This window comes from Microcaecilia unicolor, chromosome 6 (genome assembly GCF_901765095.1).
Source record: "Microcaecilia unicolor chromosome 6, aMicUni1.1, whole genome shotgun sequence".
Taxonomy (NCBI): Eukaryota; Metazoa; Chordata; class Amphibia; order Gymnophiona; family Siphonopidae; genus Microcaecilia; species Microcaecilia unicolor.
The window spans coordinates 315359332-315379573 of NC_044036.1; the positions used below are offsets into that span (position 1 = coordinate 315359332).

The window sequence follows — 20242 nt, forward strand, 5'->3', positions numbered from 1 at the left end:
AAAAAGAATGGTAGTATCGTGCACACTCGAAGAGAAGCAGATAAGTGACTGTTCCAAAAGCATCCCTGCCACCAAGACCCTGAAGCAGCAGCGCGACACGCTGGCCACCGTCGGCTTGGGGGCAAGGGGGTGAAGAAAGCTTGGTATAGCACACGATCTCCCAGTGCTGACAACAGATAGTCCCGACATAAAATGATAAGTGTCTGCACGGTACTACCATTCTTATTGATGTGTATCATTGTAGTCCCCCTTTGCTTTCCTTTGTTTTCTATGTAAAGAACATTTAGACAAGCACTATTTTATTTGATTGCATTTGTATCCCACATTTTCCCACCTATTTGCGGGCTCAGTGTGGCTTACAATACATTGTAAATGATGGAAATACACTATTTGAGTGAAATCTATGCAATAAAATGCTTTATTAAGCAAGAATAAGTGAGAATAAGCAAAAAAAAAAAAAGGAATAAAAAAAAAAATTATCAGAATTGTAGGAAGTATTTCACAACTGGAAGGTTTTTTCTGGCCAATGATGAAGAGAAGATCATTTTGATCTGGTTAGCTCTGGCAGATTTTTACGTTCTAAGAGCTCTTTGAGGCCTTTTTCCTTCTGTTTTGGAGCTACATCATTCATATTTGTTGGGACTATTATTGGTATACAGTTTGTGGAAATTGTTGGTATTCTGTATTCTAGTGGTTTTCAAGATACCCACAATGAATATGCATGAGATAGATTTATATGTACTGACTCCATTCTATGCAAATTTATCTCATGCATATTCATTATGGGTATCCTGAAAACCTGACTGTCTTGGTGTGTCTCGAGGACTGTGCTGAGAACCCCTGGTGTGATGCAAAGCATAGACGTGCATACAAAACACTTTATTATTATGTTAAATTGATAACACATTTTGTGATGAATACCACAAGTTGTTTTATTCCTGGAAAAATGCTGTTGTTTTTCCTACTTCGGAGCAACAAGCCACTAAGACACCGGTGATGTCCTGGGAACCATCTTAAATGGGGGAGGGAGGTAAGAAAATAAACCACTTGTAGAGAAGGAGGGGTGGAAAAAAAGAAAAGAGATGCTGGAGACCGTGGGTAGGGAAGGGGGAAGGAAAGCAATGCTGAAAAGGGAGGAAAGGAGAGAGATGCTGGAGACCAGGGGGGAAGGGAGGATGGGAAGGAGAGAAATGCTGGACGCCATAGGGGTAGAGGATTGAAAGGTAGGGAAGGACAGAGATGCTGAATGCCATGGGGAGGTGGAGAGAATTATGGAATGGTAAGGAAGGGAAGGGGAGATGCTAGGGTTGAGGCAGAGCTAGGGGTAGGGTTGGGTGGAGCTGAGGTGGGGTTGGGGGCAGTGCTTGAACCCCCACACAAAATAGGCATTCTGTTGCCCCTGTTTTATGTTAAAGAAATTTTTGTGAGGCTAATATTTATTTGAAGAACATTCTGGTTCACTTGCAGATGTATGGTAGCACTTTTGTTTTCTTTGAAATGTGAAGCTGCCCTTATCAAGTTCTTCACACTTTGAGTTTGCATCTCATTAGCTTATTGGATCACCATGGAATATTTTGTTGCTAATCTTGCTGTAGAAACTGTGCTCAGCCATCCTCGTGTGACTCTATCACATGACTCACTTAAGGCACTGACCCCTAATGGGTTGACCTGACCCCCAATGGGTTGACCCCTCTCCTCAAGTCGCTTCACTGGCTCCCTATCCGTTTTCGCATCCTGTTCAAACTTCTTCTACTAACCTATAAATGTACTCACTCTGCTGCTCCCCAGTATCTCTCCACACTCGTCCTTCCCTACACCCCTTCCCGTGCACTCCGCTCCATGGATAAATCCTTCTTATCTGTTCCCTTCTCCACTACTGCCAACTCCAGACTTCGCGCCTTCTGTCTTGCTGCACCCTACGCCTGGAATAAACTTCCTGAGCCCCTATGTCTTGCCCCATCCTTGGCCACCTTTAAATCTAGACTGAAAGCCCACCTCTTTAACATTGCTTTTGACTCGTAACCACTTGTAACCACTCGCCTCCACCTACCCTCCTCTCCTCCTTCCTGTACACATTAATTGATTTGATTTGCTTATTTTTTTTGTCTATTAGATTGTAAGCTCTTTGAGCAGGGACTGTCTTTCTTCTATGTTTGTGCAGCGCTGCGCCTTGCAGCGCTATAGAAATGCTAAATAGTAGTAGTAGGATGAAGTGTCAAACCTAGACGAAAGACAGACCTGCCAAGTCTCCTACTGTCACGGATCATCTCCTTTACTCCTGCTGGGAAGCCAAGAACTCCTGTTCAGCTGCAACCCCCCCTTCTGGCAGTGGATGATGTTTTATGGCGTCTCTTGCTGCCCGATGGGGAGAAGGCCTGTTGCTGCCACAGAATTGAGGTGCAATGGTCCCATCAGGGGTTGAGCCAGGAGTTAGAATGGGCAACACTGAGCAGACGGGGCAGGGCGGGTCTGGGCACTTCTTAAAAGCTGCCCCCCCCCCCCAAACAGGTAGCTCTGCTAATGTAATCTCTAAAGCTGGATAAATCGTATGTTGGTGGATTTGGACATAATTCAACAACATCTTCATTCCTGAAAATACATTCGACTGGGGGCACGGTGTAAAAACCGGATACAGCGGGATCCTCGGGATCTTCCCGGATTCGATGATCACAAACCTTTTAAAAGTTCATTTTTTTCCCCGCAGATCTGGCTTTTACACCGTCCCTTCGACTGGGCACTTGTGACCCCTGAAGCAGGCGGCTTTCTGCTGAAACACGTCGCCTGCGTGGAGTCTTTTTACTGTACGTGCTTTGTCAATAAGAGTGTTTTTATACTTGTTTTATGTTGGAAGTTCCTTCGCCCACCCCTACTTTTCTCTCCTTTTTTTTGCATTTTTTCCGAAGGGGTTTCTTTTCTTTTGGCTTCACATCTGGTGTAAAACAAGTTATTATGACCTTCACAGAATCTAGATTTTTGTCAATAAATGGTATTATGTCTTATTCTCAACTAATATAAGCTTTTCATAAAGCACATTATAAGCGCCCACAATCCGCGATCTTCCACTGTCCCATCGTCCCTTCCGTCCGGTCCGGTGCAGTGAGAGCCAATCGCGTCGCTCGTCCCTTCCGTCCGGCGCAGTGAGAGCCAATCGCGTCGCTCGCCTTGACTCCTCCTACCAGTACCAGCGCCCATAATGCTTTGCGAGACACGCGTAAAATGGCGGCGGACGGCTTGCAGACCGGCGGTAATGGGATGGAAGAGAATAAAGAGAACGAGCGACCCGCTTTAGGCGGTGGTGGGACTAAGTCGAGGGTTTTGGGAGACAGTCTGGGGTTGGAGAGTATCCTTCCGATTGGACAGATCTCTGTGTGTGGTTTGAGAGGGAAGTGGCTGGTCCTGGGCGCCGGGGAATGCAGACGTGTCACTAAGGAGAGGCCGGGCTTGGATTAAAGGTTTTAAAAGTCACTCTTCCACGACAGAGAGACGCTTAGCTTGCATCTCAGGGTTGCCTGTTTCTAGTAGTCTTTGTACTTGGTAGCTGTAAAGAAGCATCTACCAAATCCTTGATATTTTACTAATAATTCATTCTAAGGTGTGGCGAATGCAAGTTATTTTAGAAATGTATGGATAGCTGCTTGTTTTACCTAGTGGTTAAATGTTGACATGTTGGAAGGGGAGATAGTTGGTGAGACTTCTGTGTGGAATTAGATTTCGCCATTACAATTGTTATAGAACGATAATTTTTTTTTAGTTAAAAGAAGGCTCCATGTAAAGCGTGCTTCCTGCCACTTCCTAATAAGAACCAGAGGATCAGTTGCTATTTTTGCATGTCTGTAATTGCTAAAAGCCTTGAAGAAAGGGGAGGGGGCTGTGATTAAAGCTCCTTGTGACTCTGGGCAACTCACTTAACCCTCCATTGCCCCTGGTACAAAATAAGTACCTGAATATATGTAAACCGCTTTGATTGTAGTTGCAAAAACCTCAGAAAGGCGGTATATCAAGTCCCATTTCCCTTCACCCTGAAGACTCTGCTTCAGTCGTGGCCCTATGCCATGGAGATTAGCTTTTCTCCCATACTCCTTTCCCGGTTGGCCATGGAGGTGTTCTCAGGCTACTACTTTCACCCTCTTGTAGATTTCAACCTCCTCTTCCAACTCAGTCTCACTGCTTTTCTTCCTTCGAAGTCCACTCCATCCGTCTATTTGCTCCTCTGCCTCTCCGAGTAGTAGTCATTTATTGACCCCCTGATAAGTCCCTTTCATCCTTTCTCACTGACTTTGATGCCTGGCTTTCCTTCTTTCTTGAACCTTCATCTCCTTCCCTCATTCTTGGGGATTTTAACATTCATGCTAATGATCCCTCTGACGCTTATGCTTCTCAGTTTCTTGCTTTAACATCCTCTTTCAATCTTCAGCTGTGCTCCAATGCTCCTACTCACCATAATGGCCACTGTCTTGATTCTATCTCTTTCTCAAACTGCTCACTCTCCAGTTTTTGTGCCTCAACTCTTCCCCTCTCCGACCATCATCTGATAACTTTAACACTTAAACACCCTCCTCCCCAGTCCCGTCCAATCTTAACCAACACATTTAGGAATCTTCAGGCTATTCCTTCTACTCTGTCCTCCAGTGTTTCAAATCTCTTCTCTACCACTATGTTATCCAAGTCTGTCAATGAGGCTGTCTCTTCCTATAATACTATTCTCTCCTCTGCTCTGGATACTCTCGCCTCTCCCATTCCCCGTTCTGTAAAACGTACCAAACCCCAGCCTTGGCTGACCTCTAGAATCCGCTACCTACATTCCTGTGCCCACTCTGCTGAACATCTTTGGCTGAAATCCCATGCCCATGCTGACTTCATACATTTCAGATTCTTGCTGAACTCCTTCCAGTCTGCTCTTTTACTTGCCAAACAGGACTATTACATTCAGTTGACAAATTCTCTTTGCTCAAACCCTCGATGTCTCTTTGCCACACTGAACTCTCTCCTCAAAGTGCCTTCACCTCCAATTCCTCCTTCACTTTCTCCCCAGACTCTGGGTACTTTCATGATAAGGTTCACAAGATTAAACTTGAATTCTTAACCAGGTCACCTCCACCTCTCCTTCCCTTAGTCCATTCTCTCAACTCTCCAACCCCTGCCTCCTTTTCTGAAATCACTGAAGAGGAAACTACCCATCTTCTTTCCTCCTCGAAATTAATTACCTGTTCCTCTGATCCTATTCCCACTCATCTACTTAACACTATCGTTCCTACTGTCATCCCTTTTATCTGTCATATCCTCAATCTTTCACTTTCCACTGCGACTGTTCCTGATGCCTTCAAACATGGTGTAGTCACACCACTCCTTAACAAAAAACCCCATCTCCCTCCTCCCTTTCCTATCCAAGATACTTGAACGTGCTGTTCACCGTCGTTGCTTTGACTTTCTTTCATCTCAAGCTATTCTTGATATCTTCAATCTGGCTTTCGTCCCCTTCATTCAACTGAAACAGCGCTTGCTAAAGTCTCCAATGACCTGTTCCTGGCCAGATCCAAAGAGCTCTATTCTATCCTCATCATTCTCGATCTATCTGCCTCTTTTGACACTGTTGATCACAGCCTACTCCTTGATACTCTGTCCTCACTTGGTTTCAGGGCTCTGTTCTTTCCTGGTTTTCTTCTTATCTCTCCCAGCGTACTTTTAGTGTATACTCTGGTGGATCCTCCTCTACTTCTATCCCACTGTCAGTTGGTGTACCTCGGGGATCTGTCCTGGGATATCTTCTTTTCTCCATCTATACTTCTTCCCTTGGTACTCTGATCTCATCCCAAGGTTTTCAGTATCATCTTTATGCTGACGACTCCCAGATCTACCTCTCCACACCAGAAATCTCAGCAGGAATCCAGGCCAAAGCATCAGCCTGCCTGTCTGACATTGCTGCGTGGATGTCTCAGCGCCATCTGAAACTAAACATGACCAAGACTGAGCTTCTTATCTTTCCACCTAAACCAACCTCTCCTCTTCCCCCATTCTCTATTTCTGTGGATAACTCTCATCCTTCCTGTCTCATCAGCTCGTAACCTTGGGGTCATCTTCGATTCCTCCCACTCCTGCTCTGCACATATTCAGCAGACTGCTAAAACCTGTTGTTTCTTTCTCTATAATATCACCAAAATTTGCCTTTTCCTTTCTGAGTATACTACCAGAACCCTCATCCACACTCTTATCACCTCTCGCTTAGACTATTGCAACTTGCTTCTCACAGGTCTCCCACTTAGCCATCTCTCTCCTCTTCAATCTGTTCAAAATTCTGCTGCACGACTAATATTCCGCCAATGTCGCTATGCTCATATTAGCCCTCTCCTCAAGTCACTTCACTGGCTCCCTATCCGTTTCTGCATACAATTCAAACTCCTTTTATTGACTTATAAGTGCATTCACTCTGCGACTTCTCAGTGCCTCTCCACTCTCATCTCTCCCTATACTCCTTCCCAGGAACTCTGTTCACTGGGTAAATCTCTTATCTGCACTGTTTTCCTCCACCGCTAATGCCAGACTCCATTCCTGTTATCTTGCTGCACCATATGCCTGGACTAGACTTCCTGAGCCGGTACGTCAGGCTCCATGTCTGGCCGTCTTCAAATCTAAGCTAAAAGCCCACCTTTTTGATGCTGCTTTTAACTCCTAACCCTTATTCACTTATTCAGAACCCTTATTTTATCATTTTCACTTTAATATTCCCTTATCTCTTCTTTGTCCTGTTTGTCTGTCCTAATTAGATTGTAAGCTCTGTCGAGCAGGGACTGTCTCTTCATGTTCAAGTGTACAGCGCTGCGTACATCTAGTAGCGCTATAGAAAGTAGTAGTAGTGCTTAGCTGTCATAAGATTTCCCTTAATTCAGAGTGCAGTTCTGCAGATCATCAAGGAATCTCAGCAGCAGCATGGCTTACGGCATGGGGATTTCCAGAGATATAGGTGAGTGAATCGTTCACGAGCATCATCATTAAGAATAATATTGTAGCTTTACCGTTTTCTACTTTGTTCTATTGATGAAATCTGAAATGCATAGGAAATAGGCCTTTAATTTCATGATTATTCTTCTTTGAACTGCCTCTGTCCTCATATATGTGTGGTTTTTTTTAAGTATACAGGCGTGACTATTGCTAGAACAGTAGCCAGCAATCTGGTGTATTGATCTGGTTGGAATGGTTTAACTTGCAGCACCTTCTCTTTGATTAACATGTAACAAGTTTTACTGACAAATCTAAAAACAAATTTGCATTCTTGTTACTAGTAATCTTTAATTGTATCATTAAATTGGTTATGGTACACAAGAATTGGAGCATGACCAATTAAAAAGGCTCTTGTGGCGATTCAGGAAGGTAGAGACTGGCATGTTGGTGCCAGGCAAAATGGTAAAAATGTTTTCTGGTCACAGAAGAGAGGGTTTTGCAGCATGCAACACTGGGCCTTCAAGAGAGAGATAACAGCCGTCGGAGGTCAGAGTATGTCTTCACAATATCTAGCATTGAGGGTTTGGAGACAGTCGTACTGAATAGCCAGCTTATGCTGGTCGTGCGTACAGTCATGAAGGACGCTGTCTTTCTGGCGGTTTTTCAAAGACAGCATCCTTCACAACTGTACGCATGACCAGCATCAACTAGCTATTCAGTACGACTGTCTCCAAACCCCTGTTGCTAGATATTGTGAAGACATACTCTGACCTCTGAGGCAGGCGCTTGTGCGCCGAAACACGGCCTGTCTTGGGTCTTTGTTACAATAAAGGACGGCTGTTATCGCTCTCTTGAAGGCTCAGTGTTGCTTCTTTTTTGTTTAAAACTTTTCCTGAAAATAATCGCACAGTGTGATGGCCGCAAGCGAGACTTCTCTGGAGTAACCCCTACACTCTGGAATGTACACCCTGAAAGGCTTCACTTAACACAAGACTAGCTCTATTTCAGGAAGCAGGTGTAAGTTTGGCTTGTCAACCAGGCGCACACACACTAACTTTATTTACATTAGTATCTTATTTGCCTACTCCTCTTACTCTACCTTATCTATATGTTCCATTTTTGCATACACCCTATGCGTCTGTTAAAATGTTTTACTGCGCATTGTGTTGACATTGTAATGTAGCATACTATGCCATACTTTGTATTGTTTGAATATTTTTATTGCTGTAATTGTCTGTTACTTATGTTTGACTTATTCTTGCTGTCCACTACCTTGAGTGAATTCCTTCAAAAAGGTGGTAAATAAATTGCTGGCCATATGAATAGACATTGCTTAATGGGATAGAGCCTACATGGAGTTAAAAAAGGGAAGTCTTATTTCATGAATCGGCTATATTTTTTTATTTGAATTTTGAAAATACATTTCCAAAACCCAAAGTAAATGGCACTAATCAAGTGAAATAAAAATTCAGCAGAAATAGTTACTTTCTAAATTTGAGAGTTTAACTGACCCACATTTAGAGGAGAGTTGTGGTTCCAAAAGAAATGAGGGAAGGAGGAAAAAATTAATTTGCATCTCTGACCTATACAGCATTAAATATTCTAGTCCCTTCTCTCCTCTCCAGTCTCCCAGTAAGTCAGTCCACTTTTTCAACTGAGCAATGTTTAAGAATACATTATCAGAATCCTTAATAAGAAACCAAGCTTTGAAACATCGAAAAGATTCCCACCCAAAGCAAGAATTTTTTAAGCTGCTATCTGTCTCATCATTTAGACTTGTCACTAGCAAAGTTGTTGTAGTGGAAATAATGTTTTGAGAGCTTCTATAAAAACCCATTGAGTAGAGAGGTGTGGTAGCCGTGTTAGTCCACTTTTAAAGGTAATCAGTAGAAATAAAACAAAATAAAACATGGAAAAGAAAATAAGATAATACCTATTTTATTGGACATAACTTAATACATTTCTTGATTAGCTTTCGAAGGTTGCCCTTCTTCGTCAGATCGGAAATAAGCAAATGTTGGTAGGTGACAGTATATATAAGTGAAACATCAAAGCATTTCAGTGACTGCAGGATGAGGGTGGATAGGTGAGAGACAAGAAGAGTCGGGTGGATGAGGGACAGGGAGATATGCATGGAGATAGGAGGGTGACAAAGCAGATCTTTAAGTCCTGTCTGGTGGGTGTCAAAATATTTAATCATTCTGACTTCAAAGGTCTTACGTTCCTGTATTGTTTTAAAGTTCCCTTTCAGGATTCTTATCATGAAATCACTGGTAAAGTGCTGCCCCACAGAGGTGACATCCTGATTGGTACTAGCATTTTTCATATGGTGTCTATGTAAATTAAATCTGTTCTTTAGCATCTGGCTTGTTTCTCCAATGTAGCAGCCTTTGTTGCATATTTTACACTGAATGATACATACCACATTGGAAGATGAGCATGTGAAAGATTCCTTAATGCTGAATATTTTTCCTTTGTGAATGACCATGGGGGCCTGTGAAATGTTTTGGCATAGTTTGCAGCTGGATATATTGCAAGGATGTGTGTCATTCTCTTCTTTTTGAGTCTGTGTTGGGAGCTTACTTCTGCATTTGTTTAAGGTGGCTAAGGATGAAGGCATCATCAGCTTACCTCATCTTGAGACCTGCAATATCACTTGATTGAGGGTTGCCAGAGATTGGGTCCAGTAAACTAGTACTTTCTGTAACTATAAAATGGAAAGTCAAATTGTGAAACTATATAAATTCTTGCTGTACAAGCTAAAGATTTGCCCACTGAGATAATCCAACATCATCTTGTTCAGTCAGTGCAATGGGCTTGGAAGATGAGTGGGATTTAACTTTCAGTGCCAGTCCATTGTATCCCGCTATTTGCCTTACAAGGTACTGGAGACTTTAAACCAGGGATACAGGGCATAAGGTTCATTGAATGGGATGCCATCACATCACTTCAAAAGATGAAAGAGAAGAGCTCTTTGCAGCGTCTCTCTTTTGACCAATTTAATGCAGAATTTTGGACTCTGATATTCTGATGCTTATAGATACTTGCACATGAAACACCATGTACAGTCTTAGCTGGCATGTCGCCCAGATGCATGGACCAGAGGTCCTTTTGATCGTTTTTGGCCCCAGGATAGGGTAACTGAAGGTATAAGTCCTACATGGACAAACATAAGGACCCATTTAAGCATATAGTACAAAAATGGATCCAAGATTCAGCTGAAGTTTACAGAATGGGAGATTTTCTAGAAGGAGTGTTAAATACAGAACTAGTTGGAAGTTCACAATTAAGGGAAATGCATTATAAAGTGATCCACCAGTTATATATGTATCCCAAATGGGTGAGTTAAAAAAAAAATTTTTCAAAAACGTTAACATTCAGGAACTTTATATACCTTGCTGGTGGGAATGCCCCCATGTGGCTGCCTTTTGTGGTACCACCTGCTGATCCTTGTAGGGCAATCTCTTCACAAGCACTGTGGTTTAGCTTTAGGTGATTTAGAGTTAAACCAGGAGGAATGCCATTAACCACCCCACCCCCAATTACAAAGCATGCTACTAAATATGCTGAGACTTTGATTTAGTATTGAAGGGAAACACTTATGATTCTCCTTTGGGAAGTAGTGGGGGGGGGGGGGCGAAGTTTAACATATTGCATTCTTTGCCATTGTTGTATCTATGGTTCTAAAGGTATGAAATTGGAGTTGTAATTAAATTTCAATAAAATATTTCATAAAATATTTATAAATGATCTAGAAATGGGAGAGATGAGGCAGCTGATGAAATTTGCAGGTAGCATAAAATTACTCAAAACTGTTAGATCACAAGCAGATTGAAGAGTAGCAGGAGGACTTGGTGAAAATGAGGAGGGGCTTGTCCACATTTAAATTTCACCAGCCATTTACCCACCAAATTCAAAGTAATAGCATTTAGGGTAAAATAACCTTATTAGCATTTGTATAGCGCTACCAGACGCACGCAGCGCTGAACAGCTGACACAGAGGCAGTCCCTGCTCAAAAGAGCTTACAATCTAAATAATGCAGACAGACAAGACAGTTACAGGTGAGGGAAGTACTGGGTGAGAAGGAAGGAGCAAGGGGAGGGCAAATGAGTAGAGGCTAGGAGCCAAAAACAGCAGTGAAAAGGTGGGTTTTCAGCATAGATTTGAAAACAGGTAGAGATGGAGCTAGATGTATAGGTCCAGGAAGACGATTCCAGGCATATGGTGCCGCGAGAGAAAAGGAACGAAGCCTGGAGTTAGCAGTGGAGGAGAAGGGGAACGACAAGAGATTTGTCCAGAGAGCGGAGTTCACGGGGAGGAATGTAGGGAGAGATGAGAGTGGAGAAGTAATGGGGGGGCTGCAGAGTGGATGCATTTAAAGGTCAGTAAGAGAAGTTTAAACTGTATGCGGAAGCGGACAGGGAGCCAGTGAAGTGACTTGAGGAGTGGTCTAGTGAGGGTGTAACGATTCTGGCGGAAAATAAGTTGTGCCGCAGAATTTTGGACAGATTGGAGAGGAGAGAGATGGCTGAGTGGAAGACCAGTGAGAAGTAAATTGCAATAGTCCAAGCGAGAGGTGACAAGGTAGTGGATAAGGGTTCTGGTAGTGTAATCAGAAAGGAAGGGGTGGATTTTGCTAATATTGTAGATAAAGAATCGACAGGTTTTGGCGATCTGTTGAATGTATGCAGAGAAGGAGTTACCACCCAGGAAAAGGATCTTGGAGTCTTGGTAGACAGTAGTTTGAACATTTCAGCTCAGTGTGTAGCAGCAGTCAAAAATGCAAGTAGGATGGTAGGAAGTATTCAAAAAGTAATAGAGAATAAATGGCAGTTTTATTATACCTTTTTTTGATCTGTTGTATGACTGCATTCCAAGTACTGAACTGGATTAGAAATTGGTTGGCTGACAGAGTGGTGGTAAATGGGATTCGCTTGGAAGAAAGAAAGGCAAGTGGTGGAGTGCCTCAAGGATCAGTGCTGGGCCAGTTCTAGTCGGTATATTTGTGAGTGAAATTTCCAAAGGTTTAGTGGGAAAAGTTTGCCTTTTTGCAGATGACATGAACATTTGCAATACTGTGGCTATCCTGGAAGGAGTGAACAATATGAGAAGTGATGTACAAAAATTAGAAGAATGGTTTAAAATCTTGCAGTTCAGATTTAAGGCAAGAAACAGCAGAGTGATGCACTTTGGGAGCAGAAATCCAAAGGTGTTGTATGGGCTAAGAAGTAAGAGGGTGATTATCCACACACCAGGAGAGGGACTTTGGGGTGATCGTTTTTGAAGATCTCTAGGTGGCAAACCATTGCGACAAAGCTGTGGCCACAGCAAAGAAGGATGCTGAGCTGCATAGAGAGGCATAACCAGCATAAGAAAGGAGTTAATGCCCTGTAGTAGTTGGTAAGGCCCTACTTGAAGTATTGTGTTCAGTTTTGGAGGACATAGCTCATGAAGGACTTAAATACTTGAAGCAGTTCAGAGAGAGACTACAAAAATGGCATGTGGGTTTGTGCCAGAAAAACATATGGAAAGATACTTGAAGTAGAGAGTTACATGGGGACAGAAATTTCACCTGTATCCACTGAGATCCATTCAATCCCCACCCATCCCCCACAATTAATCTCCATCTCCACTTGTACCCGCAGGTACTTCCAAGACTAAGGATGCAAAGAAAAAAAAATATGAGGAATTCATTTTTTAGAACAGATTCAGTTATTCTTAAAAGCTCAAACCATTTCAGATTAACTTTTTGGCGTGGACATTTTTGATGAGAGAGCTCAGAGCGACCATGTTTATATTGTACCTAGAGAATGACAAGCCTTGATTTGGTTTTTTTTTTTTCTAAGCAGTAGTGGAGCCAGTGCTTCAGTAGCCTCTTTGTATGACTCCAGTAGTGTCTTTCAGTGCATTTCGAGTGTCTGTGTCTCCAGAAATTTGGAGTACCCTCCTGCAGGAAACCCTTGGTGACTTCTCCCATCCCCATGGGATTCCTGTGGACCCATAAGTAAAACTGGTGGGTTTCCTGCAATCCCTGTTCCCACACAGCTCTACTTGAAGACCTGAGACGTGATATTACCTCTGTATAAGACTCTTGAGACCTTGTTTAGAATACTATGTACAATTCTGGAGAATATACCTTCAAAAAGATATAAATGGGATGTAATTGGTCTGGAGGGTGGCTGCTAAAATAGTTAGTGACCTTGAAAGCATATGGGAACAGACAAAAGATCTCAGAATGTATACCGTGGAAGAAAAGTGAGAGAGAGGTGTTTTTAATACCTCTGTGGCATAAATGCACAGGAGGAGAGCCTTTCAGTTGAAAGGAAACTCCGGAATGAAGGGGCATAGGCTAAAGGGTCAGACTCGGAAGTAACCTGAGAAAATACTACTTCATGGAAAGGGTGGTGAATTTGTGGAATGGCTTCCAAGTAGAGGTAGTAGTGAGGTAGTTTTCTAAATTCAAGAAAGCTTGGGACAAGTACATAGGATCTCTAAGGAAGAAGGAATAGTAGATGGCATGAATGGGAATTTTGGATAGTCTATATGGTCTTTCTCTTTTTTCTATATTTTTATGTGTACTCTAGAGGAAAGGAGGGGTTGAATAGATATGAAAAGTATCCTTTTCCAGAGAAGAGAAAGTGGTATATGAACTACAGGTGTGTGGGGATGGGGACAACGGGAAATCCGCAGGGATGGGGTGGAAGGGGATGGGGACCAGATTATGTCCCTGTGCATACCTTGATTCAGAAACTTGACACCAACACCTCAGCTTTAAAAAAAAAAAAAAAATGTTGAGAGGAGCTCACCTTGATGAAAATTGATGCATGTCTTAATTTTGACAACAAGGGAAATCACTGATTAAACTGGTAAATAATTCATCAATTATTTTGGGCATTTTGACAGAGTATAATCTCCACTAAACTAGTCTCATCTGTGTGACTGATAATGCAGCTAATATGAAAGCAGCATTTCAAGATGAAGTCTGGATAGGTTGCGCAGGTCATATAATCTCAATTTCATACTCTCTCATGGACTCCAGCCATCAAAAACTGAAGTTGATCCTCAGCAATATTGCTTACAAAATTGTTAAAGGTGGAACAGACTGCAAACACCGACAACATATCAAGCTGTGGCTGAGGTGCAGCCAATTACCAAAGTACCAACTAAATGTCCAAAACAAAAAGACTCTGAGACGGGGGGGGGGGGGGGTGGTTCTTTGTTTTTTTTTTAAACTTATTCAAAAGCCCGGAAACAGCTTCTGTGGTCAGAGTGGATACGTACATATTGAGATTGTACAAGGAATTATGCCTTCTGGCAACAGAGGTCCCATGTGGACTAAAACTGATACTTCCTCAGCAACCCTCCAGACTAGTCAAGACGCTTGGGTTATGCACGCCTACCAGTAGAGGGAGACTGAGAACTCTAAAACTTTAACACTGTATAAGCCACTGCAAAAACCCAAGCAGCCAGTAATTCTCAGTCTCCAGCAGAGGGTAGACATGCAACCTGAGCAGTCAGTCTGGTCTGGTAGGCTTAGGGGTTGTTTCTAGGCCTCTTGTGGTTAGCACCCTGTTCTTGGACTCTATGCGCTTCGGGGAAGTAGGTCCGGTGGGGCTCCGTTTTTCCCCTGGGGTGTTACACCCGGTGGCCGTGTCCCTCCGCCTGCTGTGCTCGCCTGAGCAGACAGCCCTGTGCCTCTGCTCCTATTCTCTTTCAGGAACCTTGAGTACCTTTTGCCCTTGTCAGTTTTCAGCAACCGGGCTTAAGAAAAAAAAAAAAAAGAACCTTCAGTTCTCGTTTGGTTTTGGGCTGGCTGGGAGAGCTTCAGTGCAGTTTGTGAGGAGGAGGAGTGAGTGCTGGGCTGTGCTGGGTTCTACTGCCGCTTGTTTTGCTTCCTTCCTCCCTTTCATGAGGGGATGTCGGCAGGGAAACTGTTCCGTTGCCGTTTCTGTTCGCGCCGGGGATTAGACGCACCTGGCGCACAATGCAGGCTCTGTGGGGAGCCGAAGCCCTCTTCGCCTCTGGCGTTATCTGCGGAGGTTCCCGGGGCCAGTTCCGTTTCAGCTGAGGTGTCCTCGCATTCGGGTGGTGGAGTGGCGGTTCCAATTTTGGCAGGAACTGCCGCCATCTTAGATTCTTCCCGCCCTGCAGATTGCCGCAGCTCTTGCAGGATTTTATGTGGCAGAGTGCAGGCTGGTCTCCTGAGAATGCAGGAGGGATGGGATTCCCTCCTGACTTCATCTGGTCAATGTTTCAGGTGTGGAAGTCAGGATCCCAGCAGTCAGACCTTCATAAGGGGGTAGGTCACTTGGTAGTGAAGCGGCCACGCCTGGATTGGTCAGAGAACCCTGAGATTTTCTGCTCAGCCCTCGGAGAAGGAGTGCAGTGATCTTGGGGACGAAGTTCTTTTGGACACCAGTCAAGAGGAGGTGGGTTCCTTGCCAGGTGAGGACCCCTCGGTAGTGATCTTTCATAGAGATGAGTTAGCTGAGTTGATTTAGGTGGTTGCAACACTCAAGTTTGATTCCCCTGAGGCCGCGGTAGGGGATGTAAAGCAGGTGGATCTGTTAGTTAAGGGTATTCGTTGGTCCTCCCGTACCTTTCCCATAAATAAAGACCTAAGAGAGAGAGTCATGCAGGCGTGGTCCTCCCCAGATTCTCCCTGTAGGGTTTCTAGAGCCACGGCGAGGCTTTATACTCTTTTACAGGAGGATATGGATTCCTTAAAGCCTCCTACAATGGACGTGGTGGTGACAGCAGTTACTAAGGCCACAGCTATTTCTGTTGATGGTGGGGGGCTGCTCTCCGGGATCCCCAAGATAGGAAGTTGGAATCTTTTATTAGGCGTAGTTTTGATCTGTTAGCCTTGTCGCTGCAGGCCTCTGTGTGGGGGGATTAGTGACTTGCGCTTGCTTCCGCTGGGCTGAGAAGCTCCTGGATGATCTGGCTAGGGACAGATCTTCCTGGGTCCAGGAGCTGGGCAAACTGGAGATGGGATCATCTTTCTTAGCGGATGCCCTTTATGATTTACTGCATGCGTCAGCAAAAAATATGGCTCTGGTAGTGGGAGCTCGTCGGCTTCTCTGGCTTCAAGGTGGGGTCGCAGATGCAGCCTCTAAGTCCCAAGTTGTGCTCTCCTCCCTTCAAGGGTTCTATGCTCTTTGGGGATGAACTGGATAAGTTGGTGCTCGATCTTGGGGGATGCTAAGGTTCCACGCCTGCCAGAGATGCGTCCCAAATCGAGTGGTCGGGGGTGTGGTCGTCTTAAAGACACTCGGCAATATAGACCAGGTAGGTCCAGTGGAGCACCTAGAGGTCGTTTTTTTCAGCGCACTCAGCCCTTTTGTGGAGGCCGCTGGAGAAGTCTGGATGCAGCTTTGGCAGGTTCCGTCTCAGCGTGTGCCTCTCAATGAAGGTGCGAGGGTCCAGCCTCTGGTTCGGGTGGGTGCTTGTCAACGTCAGTTTTATCAGAGGTGAACCCAGATCACATTGGATCAGTGGGTACTTGAGGTGGTGCGCGACGGGTATGCCCTAGAGTTCGACGGCCCTCTCCCTGACTTTTCTGGTATCTCCGTGTTGCTCTCGGCTCAAGGCCAGGGCAGTTCGCCAAACCCTCCTTCGATTGATCGATCTGGGGGCTGTAGTTCCCGTCCCCAACTCGGAGCGGGGGACGGGTTGTTACTCTATTTATTTCGTGGTCCCCAAGAAGGAGGGTGCCTTCCGTCCCATTTTAGATCTGAAGGTCAATGAGGCGCTGAAGGTTCCCTCCTTTCGGATGGAGACGTTGCGTTCGGTCATTGTAGCGGTTCAGACAGGGGAGTTCCTCACTTCCCTGGATCTGATGGAAGCCTATCTGCATATTCCCATCCGGGCGGCTCATCAGCATTTTCTTCATTTTGCTGTCTTAGGACAGCATTTTCAATTCTGTGCTCTACCTTTCAGTCTCGCAACGGTACCCCAGACCTTTTCCAAGGTTATGGTGGTCGTGGCGGTAGCGTTGAGAAAGCAAGGTGTCTTGGTCCATCCATATCCCGACGATTGGCTGATTCGAGACAAGTCAAGACAGGATAGTGCAGAGGCCACCACGGGAGTAGTGAGTTTCTTGGAGTCGCTCAGCTGGTTGGTGAACGTGGACAAGTCACCTGGTTCTGTCACAGTCCCTGGAGTATCTAGAGGTCCATTTCGACACGTCGAAGGGGCAGGTGTTCCTGCCGTCAGCTCGGATTGCCAAGATGCAGGTTGTAATTTGTCAGCTTTGCTCCGAGAGAAGTCCTTCATCTCATTCTTATCTGCAGGTATTGGGACTCATGGCAGCATCGATAGAGGTAGTCCCGTGGGCCAGGGCTCACATGCGGCAGTTAGTCGTCCCTTCAGGATCGTTGGTATCCTCAGACACAAGACTTGGAGGAGAGCCTCCATTTGCCGGTGGCTCCCCGCCTCAGCTTTCAGTGGTGGCTCCACACGCCAAATCTGAAGAAGGGCATGCCCTTGGATCCTCCGGAATGGGTTGTTCTCGCCATGGATGCCGGACTGGGGGGCCCATTGCCTTGGACAGGTAGTTCAGGGCCGTTGGACATTGGAGGAGGCCGGATGGTCCATTAATCGTCTAGAAACACAGGCGATCCATCTGGCCCTCAGGCCTTTTAGTATCTTAGCGTCCGAGTCTTGTCCGATAATGCCACGGCCGTTGCCTACATCAATCGTCAAGGGGATATGAAGAGTCAGATGGTCACCGAGGAGGCAGCGGAGTTAATGTGCTGGGCAGAGGTGCATCTGCAGGATCTCTCAGCAGGTCACGTGGACAACGTGAGCGTGGATTTTCTGAGCGGATACACGTTGTATCCTGGCGAGTGGTCGCTTCATCATCCGCTGTTTCGTCTAGTGTTGGAGTGGGGTCTGCCTGTGATGGACTTCATGGCGACGTCCGACAACGCCCAGATGCCGCGGTTTTTCAGTCGTCGTCGAGGTCCGAAGGGATCGACACCCTGGTGCTTCTGTGGTCTCCTCGAGTCACTGTATGTGTTTTCCTCCTTGGGCCCTGGTGGGTTGTGTAGTTCAGAGACTAGAGCGGCACACAGGGACGGTGATTCTGGTGGCCCCAAATTGGCCTCGTTGACTGTGGTACTGGGATGTAGTGTACCTAGCAGTACAGGGTCCACTTCCTCTAGAGGAGTCAGTGCTGTTGGTTCAAGGCCCTATCGTGATGCCTGATCCGTCTCCGTTCTCGCTTACAGCCTGGCTCTTGAGAGGAGCTGGTTGCGGAAGAGAGGATTTTCGTCCAGAGTAATTGATACTGTTAGTCTCGTAAACGGTCCATCTCATTCACTTTTATACGCATTTGGCGAAGTTTTGAGAATTGGTGTCGAGCGTTCTTATTCCCCTTGGCACATTTTGGTTCCAGAAGTGCTGGAATTTTTGCAAGATGGTTTGGATAGGGGTCTCGCCCTTTCCTCTTTGAAGGTTCAGGGGGTGTCCTTGGCTTGTTTCTGGGGGAAGGTTCAGGGGGTGTCCTTAACTTTTCCAGATGTAGTTTGGTTTTTGTGGGGGAGGGGGGGGTGAAGTTGCTCCATCCCCTACGGCGTCAAGTGGTTCCTCCGTAAGATTTGAATCTGATGTTGGAGGTTCTGGTGGGTCCTCCCTTTGAGCCGCTGGATTAGAGTACTTGTAAGGACCTTACTCTGAAGACTGTTTTTGGTGGCTATTGCTTCGGCTCGAAGGATTTCGCAGTTGCAGGCTTTGTCCTGTCGAGCTCCTTTCTTATCTTTTTCTAAGGAGAAGGTGTCTCTGAAGCCCATGCCATCCTTTTTGCCCAAGGTGGTTTCCTCTTTTCATGTGAATTAGGACATTTCTTTGCCGGTATTGGGCAATAGGTTGAGAGAGTCGACTCAACACCATTTAGCTAAACTGGATGTTCGTTGGGTCTTGCGTTCTTACTCAGGATTTTTGGACCTCTGATAGGTTGGTTGTGTTGTATGGAGGACCTAAGAAGAGAGCTGCTGCTTCTAAAGCAACTGTAGCCAGATGGTTGAAAGAGTCAGTTTTTTCGGCCTATTTTCTCAAGGGGTGTGAGGTGCCTTCGGTGCTAAAGGCACATTCTACTCGGGGGGGGGGGGGGGGGGCTTCACCTGGGCCGAAAGCAGTTTGATTCCTCCCCAGGATATTTGCAGGGCTGCTGTGTGGTCCTCTGCATTCTTTTGTGAAGCATTATAGGATTGACGTTTAGGCTAGAGAGGATGCGGGTTTTGGTGCGGCAGTTCTGACCTCTGGTTTTTAGGGATCCCGCCCTTAGATGGTTTACTGCTTTGGTACTTCCCAAGCGTCTTGGCCGGTCTGGAGGGTTGCTGAGGAAGGTGAAATTAGGCCTTACCTGCTAATTTTCTTTCCTCTAGAACCCACCCGGTTTGTTACTTCTAGTGAGGATTGTAGGGTTTTGTTTTGAGCTGAGCTTTGCTGTGGCTGATAAGTCTATAGGGCTTGACTTCTGGCTTTTTGTTGACCAGGAGTGGTTTGTCCAGAGAGGACCTGAGTGCTGTTGGCGTTCGGTCGGCAAAAGCACATTCATGTTTGAGTTGACTTCCGGGTACAGGGTTCTATGAGTTCTTTTTTCTGCTTTATCGATTTACTGGCTGCTTGGGGTTTTGCAGGTGGCTTATACTGTTAGTTTTAGTGTTCACAGTCTCCCTCTGCTGGTAGGCGTGCATAACCCAAGCGTCTTGACGGTGTATGCTTACTTTGAGTTATCAATAAAATTTATTTTAAAGGAAAAAAAAAAAAAAACCTTCAAGCGTCTTGACAGGTCTGGGGGGTCTAGAGGAAAGAAAATTAGCAGGTGAGGCCTAATTTCACCACGTTTCCTGCTCCCTGCTTGGATCTTCTGCCACAGCACATCATCAGAATGTTCTTTTTAGTTTCAGGGTGACAATCTGAACAAAAATTGGAACTGAATTCTGACTCTTATTTACTTGACTTTATTAATCTCCTTTATGAAGATTCACCCAAGGTGGTGTATGGTAAATACAGTTTAACATCAAACTTACAATTTTGTTAACAGCATAACAATAGTGAAACGTACATGTAGAAACATACAATACATACAGCAAATTGAAACCTAATAATAGGATTGTCATGAAACGGAATAAAAAATATACACGTTTAACAGCACTGAAATTCAAATAACACATAATATGATGTAAAATAATACTAATGAAATATCTAATAAGCACACAATTAGAACATTCATATAACATTTCTTTGATATAAATGCTTTTCTACAATACTGCTTACCATATAGCTGAGGGGCCAAAT

General features: G+C 44.9%; 1 protein-coding gene across 1 annotated transcript in view; it reads left to right on the forward strand.

The window, feature by feature from the left end:
- The first annotated feature begins 3202 nt into the window (after positions 1-3202).
- Positions 3203-20242, forward strand: part of SRP68 (signal recognition particle 68) — a 70854-nt gene continuing 53814 nt past the window's right edge. Inside the window, exons 1-2 of the mRNA XM_030208223.1 lie at positions 3203-3340; positions 6892-6958. Of these exons, the coding sequence (XP_030064083.1) occupies positions 3217-3340; positions 6892-6958 (191 nt within the window). The 5' untranslated portion in view covers positions 3203-3216. The remainder of the gene's footprint in view (positions 3341-6891; positions 6959-20242) is intronic.